The sequence below is a fragment of the Equus przewalskii genome, chromosome 5 (genome assembly GCF_037783145.1).
Source record: "Equus przewalskii isolate Varuska chromosome 5, EquPr2, whole genome shotgun sequence".
NCBI lineage: Eukaryota > Metazoa > Chordata > Mammalia > Perissodactyla > Equidae > Equus > Equus przewalskii.
In genome coordinates, this window is record NC_091835.1 from 76,161,452 (window position 1) to 76,175,071 (window position 13,620).

General features: G+C 55.1%; 3 protein-coding genes across 5 annotated transcripts; 2 read left to right on the plus strand and 1 right to left on the minus strand.

The window, feature by feature from the left end:
- The first annotated feature begins 623 nt into the window (after positions 1-623).
- TSPAN31 (tetraspanin 31) lies at positions 624-3,714 on the plus strand. Of its 3 annotated transcripts, none has more exons than XM_008524272.2 (6): positions 637-1,160; positions 1,689-1,856; positions 2,119-2,199; positions 2,532-2,663; positions 2,982-3,095; positions 3,199-3,714. In XM_008524272.2, exons 1-6 carry the CDS (start codon positions 1,098-1,100, stop codon positions 3,271-3,273), a joined length of 633 nt encoding a protein of 210 aa, XP_008522494.2. In that variant the 5' UTR covers positions 637-1,097; the 3' UTR covers positions 3,274-3,714. The 3 variants fall into 3 exon arrangements, with proteins under 3 accessions (XP_070478010.1, XP_008522494.2, XP_008522496.2); XM_008524274.2 differs by having other exon boundaries at positions 656-1,160; positions 1,689-1,817; XM_070621909.1 differs by lacking the exon at positions 1,689-1,856 and having other exon boundaries at positions 624-1,160.
- Positions 3,715-3,913: 199 nt separating this feature from the next.
- Positions 3,914-6,892, minus strand: CDK4 (cyclin dependent kinase 4). The gene is made up of 8 exons (XM_070621907.1): positions 6,625-6,892; positions 5,944-6,180; positions 5,647-5,782; positions 5,363-5,530; positions 5,124-5,233; positions 4,815-4,865; positions 4,536-4,671; positions 3,914-4,306 (listed from the first exon to the last, which is right to left on the minus strand). Exons 2-8 carry the CDS (start codon positions 6,159-6,161, stop codon positions 4,214-4,216), a joined length of 912 nt encoding a protein of 303 aa, XP_070478008.1. The 5' UTR covers positions 6,162-6,180; positions 6,625-6,892; the 3' UTR covers positions 3,914-4,213.
- A 2,901-nt stretch (positions 6,893-9,793) lies between these two features.
- MARCHF9 (membrane associated ring-CH-type finger 9) lies at positions 9,794-13,424 on the plus strand. Its single transcript, XM_070621910.1, has 4 exons — positions 9,794-10,272; positions 11,274-11,429; positions 12,120-12,312; positions 12,567-13,424. Exons 1-4 carry the CDS (start codon positions 9,916-9,918, stop codon positions 12,899-12,901), a joined length of 1,041 nt encoding a protein of 346 aa, XP_070478011.1. The 5' UTR covers positions 9,794-9,915; the 3' UTR covers positions 12,902-13,424.
- Positions 13,425-13,620: the final 196 nt, after the last annotated feature.

The window sequence follows — 13,620 nt, forward strand, 5'->3', positions numbered from 1 at the left end:
TAAGACCACACTGCTCACGCAGTCGTAGGATCTAAGCAGACACGACTTTAAATCATTCGGTGGAGTCGAAGGGGGTTTTTCATTTGTGTTCCTACTGGACTGCTTCTTTCTCTTGGGGGAAGGAGGGATTATGCCTTTTTCCCATCCCCACGAAAAGGGCGGTGTGTCAAAGCACGGATGCAATAATAAACATATATAGATCCACCACTACGACCGCCCTCAGAGTGAAAACGTGGAGACTCCTCCTCCCCTCATATTTATTCATATCCCAGATCCCTCCCTTTGTCATTTTTTTCAAGCCCTGGATCAGGCACGTGCTCTGAAGACGCCGAGCACACCCATGTCTGCACCTGTGGCTTCCTCACACACAGGAATGCGGCAGCCCGAGGCTGCTTTTTTCTTTAAATTTCTAGCATATTCACACACCCTTAGGAGGCAATATAGCAGAGAACATGAGCACAAGTGGATACACTTGCAAACGTGAGGATTTGCTAGGTGCTGCTGTGCCCAACCCAGGGCCTCTGTGGTCTGGCTAAATGGCTCAATATTTTGTTCTTCTGGGTGTTCTCGAGCGTGACGCAATAACAACAAACAATGGCATCATCGTGAGGTCACTGCAGGACAAGGGGAAGGGGCGGGGAAGGGCGCTCCCTCAAGGGGAGGAGTCCTTTCGCCCTGCGCTCGAAGCAGCACCTTCTCGCTCTTCACCGGAGTTTCCGCAGAGCCTCCGCCCGCGGACCAGCCCTCTTCCAGCTCCGCTTTCAATCCGGGGTTTTGAAGTTTAGGCAGTGGTCCCTATGAGAATTTCTGGAAGCCCTGCCCCCAGTTTTAAGTTTCATCCAATAGAGAACTTAAAGGAGGGACCGGCAGGCGGGTCAGTGACGCAATGCAGATTGATTGGCACTCAGGCCCTCGACGTCCTGGATTAGCCCCGAGTTTCGCCAATCCAGAGGCAGGGGTGGGACGGTGCAGGCGCAGAGGACTGGGTTTGGCTGGACTCGATTTAAAGAGACAGAAGCCGTCCGGGTCTAAGAAGACGGTCCCCAAGACCCTCCCCCCAAGTCCTTGGGACCACTTGGGTCCCGAAAGCTGGGGAGATGGTTTGCGGTGGCTTTGCCTGCTCCAAGAATGCGCTGTGCGCGCTCAACGTGGTCTACATGGTGAGGTTTTGGAGGTGGGGGAAGCTCAGAGCGGAAAGGCCAGCGGGAAGAATCTCTAGGGGACTTCCGGTGGGGAGAAGGGTGTTCTGGGGGTTCCGGGAAGATTCCCGGGAACTTCCGGCGAAGAGGGAATTCTTGGGGACTTCCGTGGGAAGAGGGGAGACTTCCGGTGATCAGAGGATTTGTCTGGGGGTGGGGGGGATGAACTGATGGCCGAGGGCATAAAGGCCCGTCCCTCCCTCCTGTGAACATCAGTTTCTCCCCAAATAGAGGGATGTGCTGGTAGAAGCTAAAAGTTCCATTTTTATATTCATAGAGTCTACTATCCCTGCTACCCCTCACCCCCATCCCAGCCACTCTGACCTACATGGCAGGAGTGCCCAGGGGTGCTTCTGGTCCAGATAGGACCTCCTCTTGCTCATTCACACACAGCTCAGTTCTCCTGTTTTGTCGAAGCCCCCCTGTATGGTCTTTGGCCGTGCTGCACCCTGGAATTCTTTGAGACGTATCCTGCCCTGTTTCCTGTAGCTGGTAGGCTTGTTGCTCATTGGAGTGGCTGCTTGGGGTAAGGGCCTGGGTCTGGTATCCAGCATCCACATCATCGGAGGAGTCATTGCTGTGGGAGTCTTCCTTCTCCTCATCGCGGTGGCTGGACTGGTGGGTGCTGTCAACCACCACCAAGTACTCCTGTTCTTTGTATCCTGACCTGAAGGGAGGGGGGCACCAGGGCTCTTGGGAGGGCCGAGGCCACTAGGAAGAAGCTAGGAGGGTAACAGACCTCGGGGATCTTGGGGCCATGTCTCCTTGCCCTGCCCTCTACCATGCTCTATGAAACAAGAATGATGATTTTGTTTTCACCTGGCATGGTTGTATAAGTTCTATGAATAGGTTAGATCAGATGGTTATAGGTAGAACATAAAGGAATCTAGGACTTTTTCCCCATAACTCTTCCTCTCAGTACATGATCATCCTTGGTCTGGTGTTCGTCTTCCAGTTTGGAATCTCTTGCTCATGTCTGGCTATTAACCGAAGCAAACAGGTAAGGGGATGTTTTCAAGTATTTGCTTTGTTTTGTTTCTCTTTAATCTCTAACTCCCTCTCCATCTGGGCCCAAAGATTATTCTTAGGTCCACTACTTCCAGACTCAAGCCATTTGCTTCCTCTGGGATGTCTGCCTCATTTTCCATGAGGATGATGTAGAACCTTAAGTAAATATTATTGTGTCTGTGTAACTGTGATACACCTTGCTTCTCAGGGACTTGCCCCTTTTGCTGAAATAGGGAAATGAAGGCACTTGGACTGAGATCAGGCTGTAGAGGGATTCTTAAGGCTGGCAGCGTCAAATAATTTCCCTCTGCCTATATCCTCCAGACAGATGTCATCAATGCTTCCTGGTGGGTCATGAGCAACAAGACTCGGGATGAACTGGAAAGAAGTTTTGATTGTTGTGGCTTGTTCAACCTTACAACCCTGTATCAACAAGATTATGCTTTCTGCACTGCAGTGAGTTGGTCAGGGCGTGGGGAGAACTGGGAAAGGATAATGCCCAAATGGCTGATTTAAGAGTCTGAACGTCACTGCTTCTCTCTAGCAGTGCTCTTGTAGTGGGGCTGTGTGCTGGCGGGGGCAGTGGGAGCGGGGGGTTGTGCAGAGTTGCGGGGATGGATACAGAGGCTAAAGGATTAGCCACGTGGGACTTGTTTGTAGGATACTGACCAGGAACTAGTAAATAATTTCTAGAGCTGTTCGCCATGGTATTGGGATGGAGCAGCTTACCAATTCTGCAACCTCCAAACACACAGGTCTGTGTTTCACCCTCAGATCTGCAAGAGCCGGAGCCCCACGTGCCAGATGTGTGGAGAAAAGTTTCTTAAGCATTCAGATGAGGCCCTGAAAATCCTGGGGGGTGTTGGACTCTTCTTTAGCTTTACAGAGGTAACATTCTCCAGTTCCCTCATTTACACCCTTCTCTACATCTGTAAGTCTTAGCCCCAGAGATTCAGAATTGGTGCTTCCCTCTCACCATTTGTTTCTACAGATCCTTGGTGTTTGGCTAGCGATGAGATTTCGGAATCAGAAGGATCCTCGAGCCAACCCCAGTGCCTTTCTATGAGACTTTGGAGCCTTCTGACTTCTCTCCTGCTCTCTGCTCTCCCTAAGCTTTTTCTTCCTCCCTTACGGAAGACCTAGGGTCTGTAGCCCTTTTTGTTTGAGAAAAAGGCAAGGCCCTTTGCCATGTCCCCTCAAGATGACTGAATAGCTAGGCTTTGTGCCATGACATGTTTTAGTGGGAGCAAGATTATAAAGAACAAAGAGAAACTTCCTCCCTCTGTCCCTCAGGGGACATGGGAAGCTCCTGGGAAGTACATGAGATGGATGGGGGTTGGAGTCATTCCTGGCTCTGTCTCCCCTCTTCTCCCTTTCACATCCTGGCTCCAAAGGTAAATTGGGGACAGAGCCCAGGAGAAAGTCACCAAGAACTCTTCCTTGTAATAAGCAGGACCCAGTTTGGGGGAGTTCAGTGAATATAAAAATAAAAGCCATTTAAACTCCATATTCAAAGAAGCAACTTAAGTGCCTTTTCTTCTCTGTTGCCAGTCAAGGGGCTCCCCTGACCATGGAGGCCCTGGGACCTGAGGAGAAGCTTTAAAATTCTGCAAGGAAGTTCCACTTCCAAACGGTTTTTCCAAATCCCCAAACAGCAAAGCCAATCAGAGAAAGAAACATTTAAAAAAAAAAAAAAAAGGAGCATATTTCTTTGTTTTGTTTGTTTTTCCTGTATAAAAAAGGATCCCAATATCAAGGTAGGGAAGGGGAGAACGAGGGACAGACCCCTCGGAGTAAGGAGATGGGGGCAGGAAGAGGGTAAGCCTCAAAGGAGGGTGGGAGGGGAATGTCATTAAGGCAGCAAAATATTGTGTGTAAAAAGTCGGGAGGAGTCTCCACAGAGATGAAGGCAGGAGGGCCTTCTGCGGAGGGCTCTCCACTCAAGTGTTCCAAGAAGGGTACTGACAGCTTCTCTTGTCTTGGCTCTGCTGCAGCCACTCCACTGCTCACTCTGGGTTACCTTCCGGCTTTTGTAGATAAGAGTGCTGCAGGGCTCGGAAGGCAGAGATTCGCTTGTGTGGGTTAAAAGTCAGCATCTCCTGAAAGGAGAGGCAAAGGTCAGAAAACCCATGAAGGCCAGACTGCTGCTCACCCCCAAGAGTCCCCAGGCTGTGTTCTACATCCCTCTTTGTGGATGGCCACTCACAGCAACAATGAAAACTAACCCATCCACCAACCAAGTCTCAGTAACCACAGTGGTTTGGGTCCCTTTTATACTGCTCCGTTTTGCCCCCAATCTCATCTGGTGCCCTTGCCCAAGCTCAGTACCAGAAGCAGCTGTGCTCCAGACTCCTCCATCTCGGGCACCACCGACTGCACGGGGCGGGGCCCTCTGGGGGGAAAGGCTCCTCGGGGTAGAGACACATCTCGCGGCCAGTCTTCCTCTGGGGGTAGCCCGATCAGGCTATGGAGAAACAGGAGAACTCTGGTCAGAGGCGTCCTTCTCCAGTCCCCATCTCCAGGCGCACCGCCAGTTGCCATCCGGGGCTCAGCAAAAAGAGAAGGACTCAGAATGGAAAACTCCTTTCCCCCTTGCCGGTCACTTACTCAAAGATTTTGCCTAACTGGTCAGCTTCAGAGTTTCCACAGAAGAGAGGCCTGAGGTGGGGAAGAGAAAACAAGGTAGCACTCATTTTCAAAGACATAGTGGTAGACTGATTACTGCTTAATGGTTCAAAACAAAGGCCGTGGAGAATAAAAGGATATGAAATTCCTAATTCTAGGACATTCAGAGCTTCTGGTTATGGTCAAGGGGGTCAGTAGTACTTAAGTAAAGGAACGGGCAGAGTATGGATATGGTTTATGAATAAGAGATCTGGGAAATTCAAGATAGTTCAGGATACTCAGGTCCCATACTTTCGACGAAACATCTCTGCGAAAATACAGCCCACACTCCACATGTCCACAGGTGTTGCATACGTAGATTGCAGAAGAACTTCCGGAGCACGGTACCAGAGTGTAACAACCTAATGGGAATAAGAAGAGCAGGGGAGGGCCCTACGGGTTACACAAAGCACATGCCCTCTCAACCGCTATGGGCAATCGCGCTCCTGCCCCCAACCACAACCCCTTTTGGCTACCATCCTTCTACTGACCACAGGTGTAAGTGCCATCTGGTAGCTGTAGATTCTGGCCAGGCCAAAGTCAGCCAGCTTGACTGTCCCACCACTTGTCACCAGAATGTTCTCTGGCTTCAGGTCTCGGTGAACGATGCAGTTGGCATGAAGGAAATCTAGGCCTCTTAGGAACTGGCGCATCAGATCCTGGTTTGGAAGGGGGAGGTACAGAGGAACTGGAAACTAGCACCAAACCTGAAATCACAACAGGTTCTGCTACAAAGGTCCCAATCCACCTCTGAGTGTCTGCCCACCCCTCTCACCTTGATGGTCTCCACTGGCAAGCCGGGCGGGGGTGCCTTGTCCAGATACGTCCTTAGGTCTTGGTCCACATGCTCAAATACCAGGGTCACTTTGGTCTCCCGGTCAGTTCGGGCAGTGGCACAGACGTCCATCAGCCTGACCAGAAGAAATGGTCACTCACTGATCACTCCTCTTTGAGCCAACATGGCCTCCCCTATTGCCTCAGGGTCCCCACTTCTCCCCTGACCACCACTCCTCATCTGCAGGTTGTCTTTCCCCTTTTCCACCCCCTCCCAACCCTCTGCCGTCTTTCTCACCGGACAACATTGGGATGCTCAAAAGCCTCCAGCCGCCTCAGCAAGGCCACCTCACGAACTGTGCTGATGGGAAGGCCCCCTCCAGCGCCTCCTCCATTGGGGACTCTCACGCTCTTAAGGGCCACAAAGTGGCCACTGTGGGGATCACGGGCCTTGTACACCGTCCCATAGGCGCCGACACCAATCTCAGCCACTGGCTCATACCGAGGGGTAGCCATTCTCAGATCAGAGGAGACCCTAGAATCACAGAGACTGCTACCACCGAAATTCCCTTCCAGAGTTCGGATGGAACGAGCCTGCAGCAACAAAGTGACTCACACAAAAGACATCACAAAGACAACACCGCCAGCATCTCGTCCCTTCCCGAATCTTCCCTGCGGCCGGCCCCTCAGGTAACACAATGACTCTAACCCCAACTCCTCCAGCCACGTGAGGCCCTAGAAGAAAAAATGCCTTTTCCTTTGGGACCATCGCGCCCCGAACAGGGGAGACCCTACACGACACACCCACTGCATCGAAGATCCTACACCCCAGTACCGAAAATTACACCTCCCTACGACCACAAAGGACCCCATTGCCCCTGCCCCACTTCCCGCCCTCGAGCGACCCTCCCGTACCCAGCCCGCGCAGGCAGCCGTGGACGGCGAGAAGGCTCCATTCCCGCGAAGGGGCTGCACTCACCTCCCCCGTGCAGGAGCGGCGGGGTCGGCCCGTTATCGGGGCCCCGGAGCCGGTTCCCGCGGCGCCATACACTCGGGATCGGTCCGGGCAGCTGGGCGCTCCGGGCCCGACCACAGACGCAGGCCGCGGGCTAGAGCGGCCCCCCGGCCCCCACCCTCACCATGTGACCAGCTGCCAAAGAGGCGCGCGGAAACTGGGGGGGCGGGGCGGCCGCCGGACGTTCGGGGCACGTGACCAGCCGCTCATGCGCAGAGGGGCCGCCAGGAGCGGCTTTGACCGGGAAGGGGGCGGGGCGAGGAAGGGGGCGGAGGGGCGAGGGCAGCCACGTGACCTGTTGCTATCACACGTGACCGCTTGACATTGCTCTGAGGAGCAGAGGTGTGGTTACGCGGCACAGCACGTGACTGGCTGCCATAACCCCGGCTGGGAGTAGAGGGAAGACGAGAGAGGGTGGAGTCCAAGGCGGTGCCATGGCAACCCGGGCCACCCAGATCCCAGCTCTGGGCTGCGGGCCGAGTCGGAGCGCATCTCCAGCCTCGCTGCGCGTCTCTCAGTCTTGCTATATGGCGGGGTGGGCGCGGTCGGGGGACGAGAGGTGGTGCTGTCGCCTTTCTGCTCCACCGCCATCGGAAAACATATTCTCGTTTGTGTCTTTGTTTCACTCATTCATTCAACAGATTTTTACTGAGTGTTGCTTCCTGTGTGTGGGGGGGCGTTTTTGTTTGTTTGGGGTTTTTTTTGGTGTTTCAGTCACTAGCCCTGTAAAGTAGTGATAAGGCTATCTGTAAAGATGTAGCCAACATCATATAAAATAGGAAATAGACAATGCCCATCTGAGGGCAAAACTAGAATTCAAGGATTGATGGGAGGCAGGTTTAATACAGTAATCCGACAGGAAGAGTGGCAATGCCCTCCCCTCTTCCCTACTCCCACCCTTCGCTGGGAGTGTTAAGGCAGAGACCACATGCCTTCTGGTAGAGGAGTTATGGAGAGGAGGAGATAGGAATACTGGACCTTTAAGGTTCTTTCTATCACTAAGCTGTGTGTGTGTGTGTGCGTGTGGATGTTATTATATACATCACATGTAGACGGCTAGATACAGGAGTAAGCATGTGCAAGGAAGTTACCACCACTACCACTCCAGACCACTGTATTGAATGAGAATGACTTGTGCCCTTCTGCAAACCTTGTGACCCCTTATTTGGGGTCATCGTGCTTCCCTTTTTCCCCCCAGTGTAAGCTCTCTTAGCCCTTGTCCCTGGACAGAACACAGACTTTTCGCAAATGACCTCTGCTCAGACACCCAAGTAGACAACAGACAGGTTTCTCTGGCTTCTCTTGTCTTGCTCCAACTTCATCTCCCAGCCATTTCGGGGGAAGGGAGGAAGGGAGGGAAGGGATCAGTGTCTGATTTGTGAGAAACTGTCTAAGACGTCAAACCATTTTATCACTCTGCCACTCCTTCCACCCTGACTTCTATTCTCTGTAAGCATGTGGCCTAGGAGGTAAGAGTTCAGGCCTGAGACTAATACAAACCATGCTCCAGGGCAAAATGGAAGACAGGTCAGTGCAAATTCCCCCTCTTTGCATTCTGATAGTTGTAGCTGTGGGCCCTTGCTGGCAAAGGGCAGCTGGGACACTAGTAAGAGAAGCCTTCAGGTCTGAACTGGCTAAGGAGTTTGTGAGGGGAATGTTTCATTGTCTCTCTTGCTAGGACTGATTGGTTTGTAAACGTTCTGGAAGGATGTGTCTCTGAGTGTGTCAAACTTCCTTCCTGCACCAGCAGGGTCCACTTCAGCCTCACTTTCCACATAAGCCCACTACAACTCACTGTCTTTGGAATAGGAATCGTCCTTTATGTTGCCTTGGGTTCCAGCCCCTTTTTCTGATTCATTCATTCATCCATCTAAAACATTTGAATGCTTCACAAGAGCATTACTCACCTTATTCACTTTCTATTGAGGAATCTTAGTTTGGGAGTCTGTCCCTAGTCCTATACCCTCCCTTCTCCTGTTAATTACTCTTTTACTAATTAATTTTTTCCCAATGTGTTTAACCCAATGGGCTCCCCTGGAATCCCTTTTCCCTCTGCGTTGGAAAGGAGAGGACAGGAAGGATGTAAGAGTAAGGCAGAAATAATGTGATGAGGCGGTAGAACTGATCTCAGGGTCAAGGCCCCCATAAAAGCAAAGAGCTAAGCATGTGTGTGTGTGTGTTGTTCACTTCAGCATAGCGGTGGTGGGGCAGGAGAGTATCAAGAAAGACACTCTCACCCCTTTAGCCCTCCTGTCTCCCTTGCTCACTCACCTTCTTCACACATTACAATTACTTCTGTTCTCATACAATCCAATTCCATCCCTTACACACTCATCTCTTTTCCACAGTCCCTCACCGTGCACACTTTTCAGTCTTTTGTGTAAAAGTGTTTATTGCTTGAGTCCACCTCTGGCTCACCTCCCTCACACCTCCGACCCTTGCATAGCTCTTTGCACACTCCCATTTTGCACAAGCCTCTCCCTCCTTGGTGCACCTGCGTCTTTGACCACTCACCTTCCATCTTCACCCGCTCACCGCCCCCCCCACCCATTCACACACCTATTCTCCTACCCGTGTGCACACTCCCCTTTCCTGGCCACTCCCCTCCCTCTGCCCTCCCCCGGGCTGGCACACTTGCCCCCGCCTCTGGGGACACCTGCTCGTGCGGGGCAGGGCGGGGATGCGCAGCCGCGGCCACTTCTCCTCCTCTCCCCCTCCCCGCCCCGCCCCTCCCTCCATCCCTCACCGGCTCCCCGGCTCCCGCCCCGCCCGCCCCGCCCGCCCGCCGCTCCGGGGGGGTCTCCGCCGCCGCCGCCGCCGGAAGGAGCCGCCATTTGCCACCGCCGAGCGCACGGGCCGAGCCGAGCCGAGCCGGAGCCGGGAGCCGGAGCGGGGCTGGGGCCGGGCGGACGGCGATGGGGGGCGGCCCCACCGCAGGAGGACCCGGGCGCGTAACCTCCGGGGCACGGCCCGCTCCGGACCCGGACCCGCGGGGCGCGGCACCCTGAGCCCCCCTCCCCGCCCCCTGCCCTGGCCATGGCTGCCCGCCCCGCCGCCCCCGGGCCGCCAGCCCTCGCGGCCCCGCAAGCCCCCGAGCCCCGGCGGCGGCAGCAGTGAACGCGCTCGCAGGCCCGGAAGACCCCAGCCGGGCTCGGCTCTCGGCGCGCGCCCCCTTCCCGGCCTTGTCCTCTCCCTTCCCCCCGCCGCCCGACAGCCCCCCTTGCACGCCGCCCCCCGCCCCCCGGCGCCCGGACGATGCTCAAGTCCCGGCTCCGCATGTTCCTGAACGAGCTGAAGCTGCTGGTGCTGACGGGCGGGGGGCGGCCCCGGGCCGAGCCGCAGCCCCGGGGGGGCGGGGGAGGCGGCTGCGGCTGGGCGCCCTTCGCCGGCTGCTCGACCTGGGACGGCGACGGCGACGAAGAGGAGTACTACGGCTCGGAGCCGCGGACCCGGGGCCTGGCCGGAGACAAGGAGCCGCGGGCCGGACCCCCGCCGCCACCCGCGCCTCCGCCGCCGCCCCCGGGCGCGCTGGACGCCCTGTCGCTCAGCAGCAGCCTGGACAGCGGGCTCCGAACCCCCCAGTGCCGAATCTGCTTCCAGGGCCCGGAGCAGGTCAGGCCCTGGCCCCCGGCCGGGCGGGAGGGGTGGGGGCGCGCACCTGGGGCGCCCGGGGAGACCGCGGGCAGGGGGCGGGGCCTGAGGAGGCTGGGCGGCACCCAGGACCCGGAGTGGGACTAGGGTGAGGTTGGAGGGCTGGCTGGAGACTCCCGGAGCGCATGTTTGGGGCGGAGGAGGGTCAGGGTTCCTCAGAAGGGGTAGGGCTTTCTCCTTGGAGGGCTCAGAACCCCTCTCACCCAGTAACGGGGGCATCCTTTCTCCCCCGCGTCTCCAACCCCAGGGTCTCCGTCGGCCGAGGGGCCTATTGTCTCGGAGGTGGGCCGAGAGGAGAGTGCTTCTGTTCCCACCTTGAAGGGCGGGGCCCAGCCGGCGCCCTTGCCTCTCAGTGTTTCTCTCCGTGGGGCACTTTTCTTCCGTTCCCATTCCGCAACTTTCCATCTCATTCCAAAGAGTATTCTTTGTTTAAATGTTAGGGACGAAGTTGTGCCGGGGTAGTGCCGGGGGTGTCTCTATGTCCTGAGAAATTATTCCTTGATTAAAGGGGAACACCCTCCACTCCCACCCCCAAGATTTCTCCCTCTTTTTGATATTTGGAAACTAAGGCTGGTGACCCACCCCAGTCTGCACCTCATCTGTGAAGTACTTTACAGTGATGGGGTGGGGGAGGCACGGCTCCCAGCCCTCCAGATCCTAAGGGGTAGGCTTCCATTTGGGAAGCCTTAAAGAGCACCCTCCCGAAATTCTAGGAAAACAGAAGACCCCGTCCCGCATCCCTTTCCATCCTCCTCTATTTGGTCAGGGAAGTTTACCTTGAGCTCCAACTTTTATCCTTTTTGCAGCAGCCTTAGCCTCTTGCCTTGTTTTGGGTGAAAGGCCTGAGTTTTTTTTAAGGTGGGAGAATGACTTCCCTGGAGAGGAGGTTTCCCTCTCCGGCAGCGGAGAGGAGTGGGTCCGGTGGTGATAGCTGACAGGGACTCCCCGCACTCTTCCTCCAGGGGGAGCTCCTGAGCCCCTGCCGCTGCGACGGCTCCGTGCGCTGCACGCACCAGCCCTGCCTCATCCGCTGGATCAGCGAGAGGGGCTCCTGGAGCTGTGAGCTCTGTTACTTCAAGTACCAGGTCCTGGCGATCAGCACCAAGAACCCACTGCAGGTGAGGTGCAAGGAGAGGACTCTCCGACCGGGGCAAGGGCCTTTCAGCAATCAGAATCAGGGACCCTCCAGGGAGGCTATTGTTCATCCATTTCGTTTTTCCTCAAAGTCACCCCTCCCCACCATTACCACAATGGCCTGTCTATAAATCCTCCCTTCCTTCATTTATTCACAAAGACATTTATTGGATGCCACCTGTATTCCAGGCACTATTCTAGGCACTGGGACGACGAAAAAGGAAAAGATGATGATGATGATAGCAAACGTGTTTTCTGTATGTCAGGCTCTTAGTGTGTATTAACTCTTTTAATCGTCACAATAATCCTATTAGTTATGTACCATTATTAGTCCCATTTTAAAGATGAGGACATTGGTGCACAAAGAGATTTAAAAACTTGCCCAAGGTTACTCAGCCAGTAAGTGACAGAGTTAGGATTTGGAATTCAAACCCAGGTGGTCTGGCTTCAGAGCACTTGCCTGGCCTTGCCTTCCTAAAATAAGACAGACAAATGGTCTCAAGCAACGTGAGAAGTGCCACATACTAACTTTGATCAGGGCACGGAGGAGACAGATGTTAACCCTGCCTGAAAGGTTTCAGGAAGGCTCCTGGAGCTTCTTCCTCTTCAGGGCCACCCATCACCTCACCCTCCATCTCTTTCTGTGACTTTGTGGAGCCCTTTCTCCCACACAGTGGCAGGCCATCTCCCTGACGGTCATCGAGAAGGTGCAGATTGCTGCCATAGTGCTAGGCTCTCTCTTCCTCGTCGCCAGCATCTCCTGGCTCATCTGGTCCTCACTCAGTCCTTCAGCCAAGTGGCAACGGCAGGATCTGCTCTTTCAGATCTGCTACGGCATGTACGGCTTCATGGATGTCGTCTGCATAGGTGAGGGCACCTCTCTCCCCCTTATCTTTTCAGCATCAACTCACATGCTTAACTTTCCCTGCCCATTCCCTTAGCTTCATGGCCACATTTTGTACCATTGGGAGCCTTAAGGACTATCTTGGTCCCTCTCCCATGCCTGCTTCTCCAGGCTCTTTGCAACTCTATCTCCTCACTCTGGAGAAATGCTTGCTTAAGTACCTCTGGCCTGGGTCTGGGCAGCAGTTGACCCTGGATTTCTCATTCCTCTTGCTCAGGCCTCATCGTCCACGAAGGCTCCTCTGTCTACCGTATCTTCAAGCGCTGGCAGGCAGTGAACCAGCAGTGGAAGGTCCTGAATTATGACAAGACCAAGGACATAGGAGGAGATGCAGGGGGAGGGTCGGCAGGGAAGCCGGGCCCCAGGACCTCACGGACGGGCCCCCCCTCTGGGGCCACCAGCCGCCCCCCGGCTGCCCAGCGCATGCGGACGCTCTTGCCCCAGCGCTGTGGTTATACAATCCTGCACCTCCTTGGACAGCTGCGGCCGCCAGATGCCCGTTCCAGTTCCCAGTCTGGCCGTGAGGTTGTCATGAGGGTCACCACGGTCTGAACTGGACTCCAGGAGTGGGGATCTTGAGTCAATGCATCAGCCAGAGATGAGCTATCGTGGCTGCTGGAGGTACCACCTGGACAAGGTTGTTTGGGGCACACTGCCCTCATCACTGAGGATCTCTGTGGGCAGCCTCAAGCTGGAGACATTGTTTGGCCTCTACTGCCCACTGGGTAGAGACACCTGGATGACATTCCAGTCCCCACTGACAGCTCCTCACACTCATCCTGGGGCAGCCAGTGGGCAGGTGGGGAGAGCAGCTCTTCTTCCCTAGAGAACCGTCCTTACCTCAGCTCCTAGGGCCTCCAGCCCCCCAGCTCCACCACGGTGACTTGGTGAAGGGGGACCAATGCCAGAAGAAAGGGGCTGTAGACCCCACATTCCCCACCCCCATGGCCACAGGGCAGCTGGCAATAAGACTAGTATACATTGACCTCCCGTTCCCTGCATGAGGGCGGGGGACCTTCCCCCTGCTCCACCCCCCATGGCATGGGGGGAGGGCATAAAGAATCATTTATATGCACGTGGAGACTCCTTTCTCATCTGGGGCTTTTCTGGAGGGTTGGGAGGTGTGGGGAGGTTTCTCTGCAGAAGTTGCAAATCCCAAATGCAGCAGTGGGTTCTGAGTTGGAGGTGTAACTCCCACTCGCTGGTGAATAATTCACATCGGCTGCTAGGTGGCAGTGCTCAGAGGTATCTAAGGGGTGGACCTGCCACCT

What these genes read in the sequence shown, in the direction of transcription:
- TSPAN31 (XM_008524272.2), top strand. Translation starts at nt 1,098, where the DNA reads ATGGTTTGCGGTGGCTTTGCCTGCTCCAAGAATGCGCTGTGCGCGCTC. An exon ending in ACCAAGTACTCCTGTTCTTT is followed by an intron (nt 1,857 to 2,118) that starts GTATCCTGACCT and finishes TCTTCCTCTCAG; the next exon opens with TACATGATCATCCTTGGTCT. An exon ending in TCTTCTTTAGCTTTACAGAG is followed by an intron (nt 3,096 to 3,198) that starts GTAACATTCTCC and finishes TTGTTTCTACAG; the next exon opens with ATCCTTGGTGTTTGGCTAGC.
- CDK4 (XM_070621907.1), bottom strand. Translation starts at nt 6,161, where the DNA reads ATGGCTACCCCTCGGTATGAGCCAGTGGCTGAGATTGGTGTCGGCGCC. An exon ending in TGCCAGTGGAGACCATCAAG is followed by an intron (nt 5,531 to 5,646) that starts GTGAGAGGGGTG and finishes CTTCCAAACCAG; the next exon opens with GATCTGATGCGCCAGTTCCT. An exon ending in CAGTTAGGCAAAATCTTTGA is followed by an intron (nt 4,672 to 4,814) that starts GTAAGTGACCGG and finishes GTTTCTCCATAG; the next exon opens with CCTGATCGGGCTACCCCCAG.
- MARCHF9 (XM_070621910.1), top strand. Translation starts at nt 9,916, where the DNA reads ATGCTCAAGTCCCGGCTCCGCATGTTCCTGAACGAGCTGAAGCTGCTG. An exon ending in GCTTCCAGGGCCCGGAGCAG is followed by an intron (nt 10,273 to 11,273) that starts GTCAGGCCCTGG and finishes CTCTTCCTCCAG; the next exon opens with GGGGAGCTCCTGAGCCCCTG. An exon ending in CATGGATGTCGTCTGCATAG is followed by an intron (nt 12,313 to 12,566) that starts GTGAGGGCACCT and finishes CCTCTTGCTCAG; the next exon opens with GCCTCATCGTCCACGAAGGC.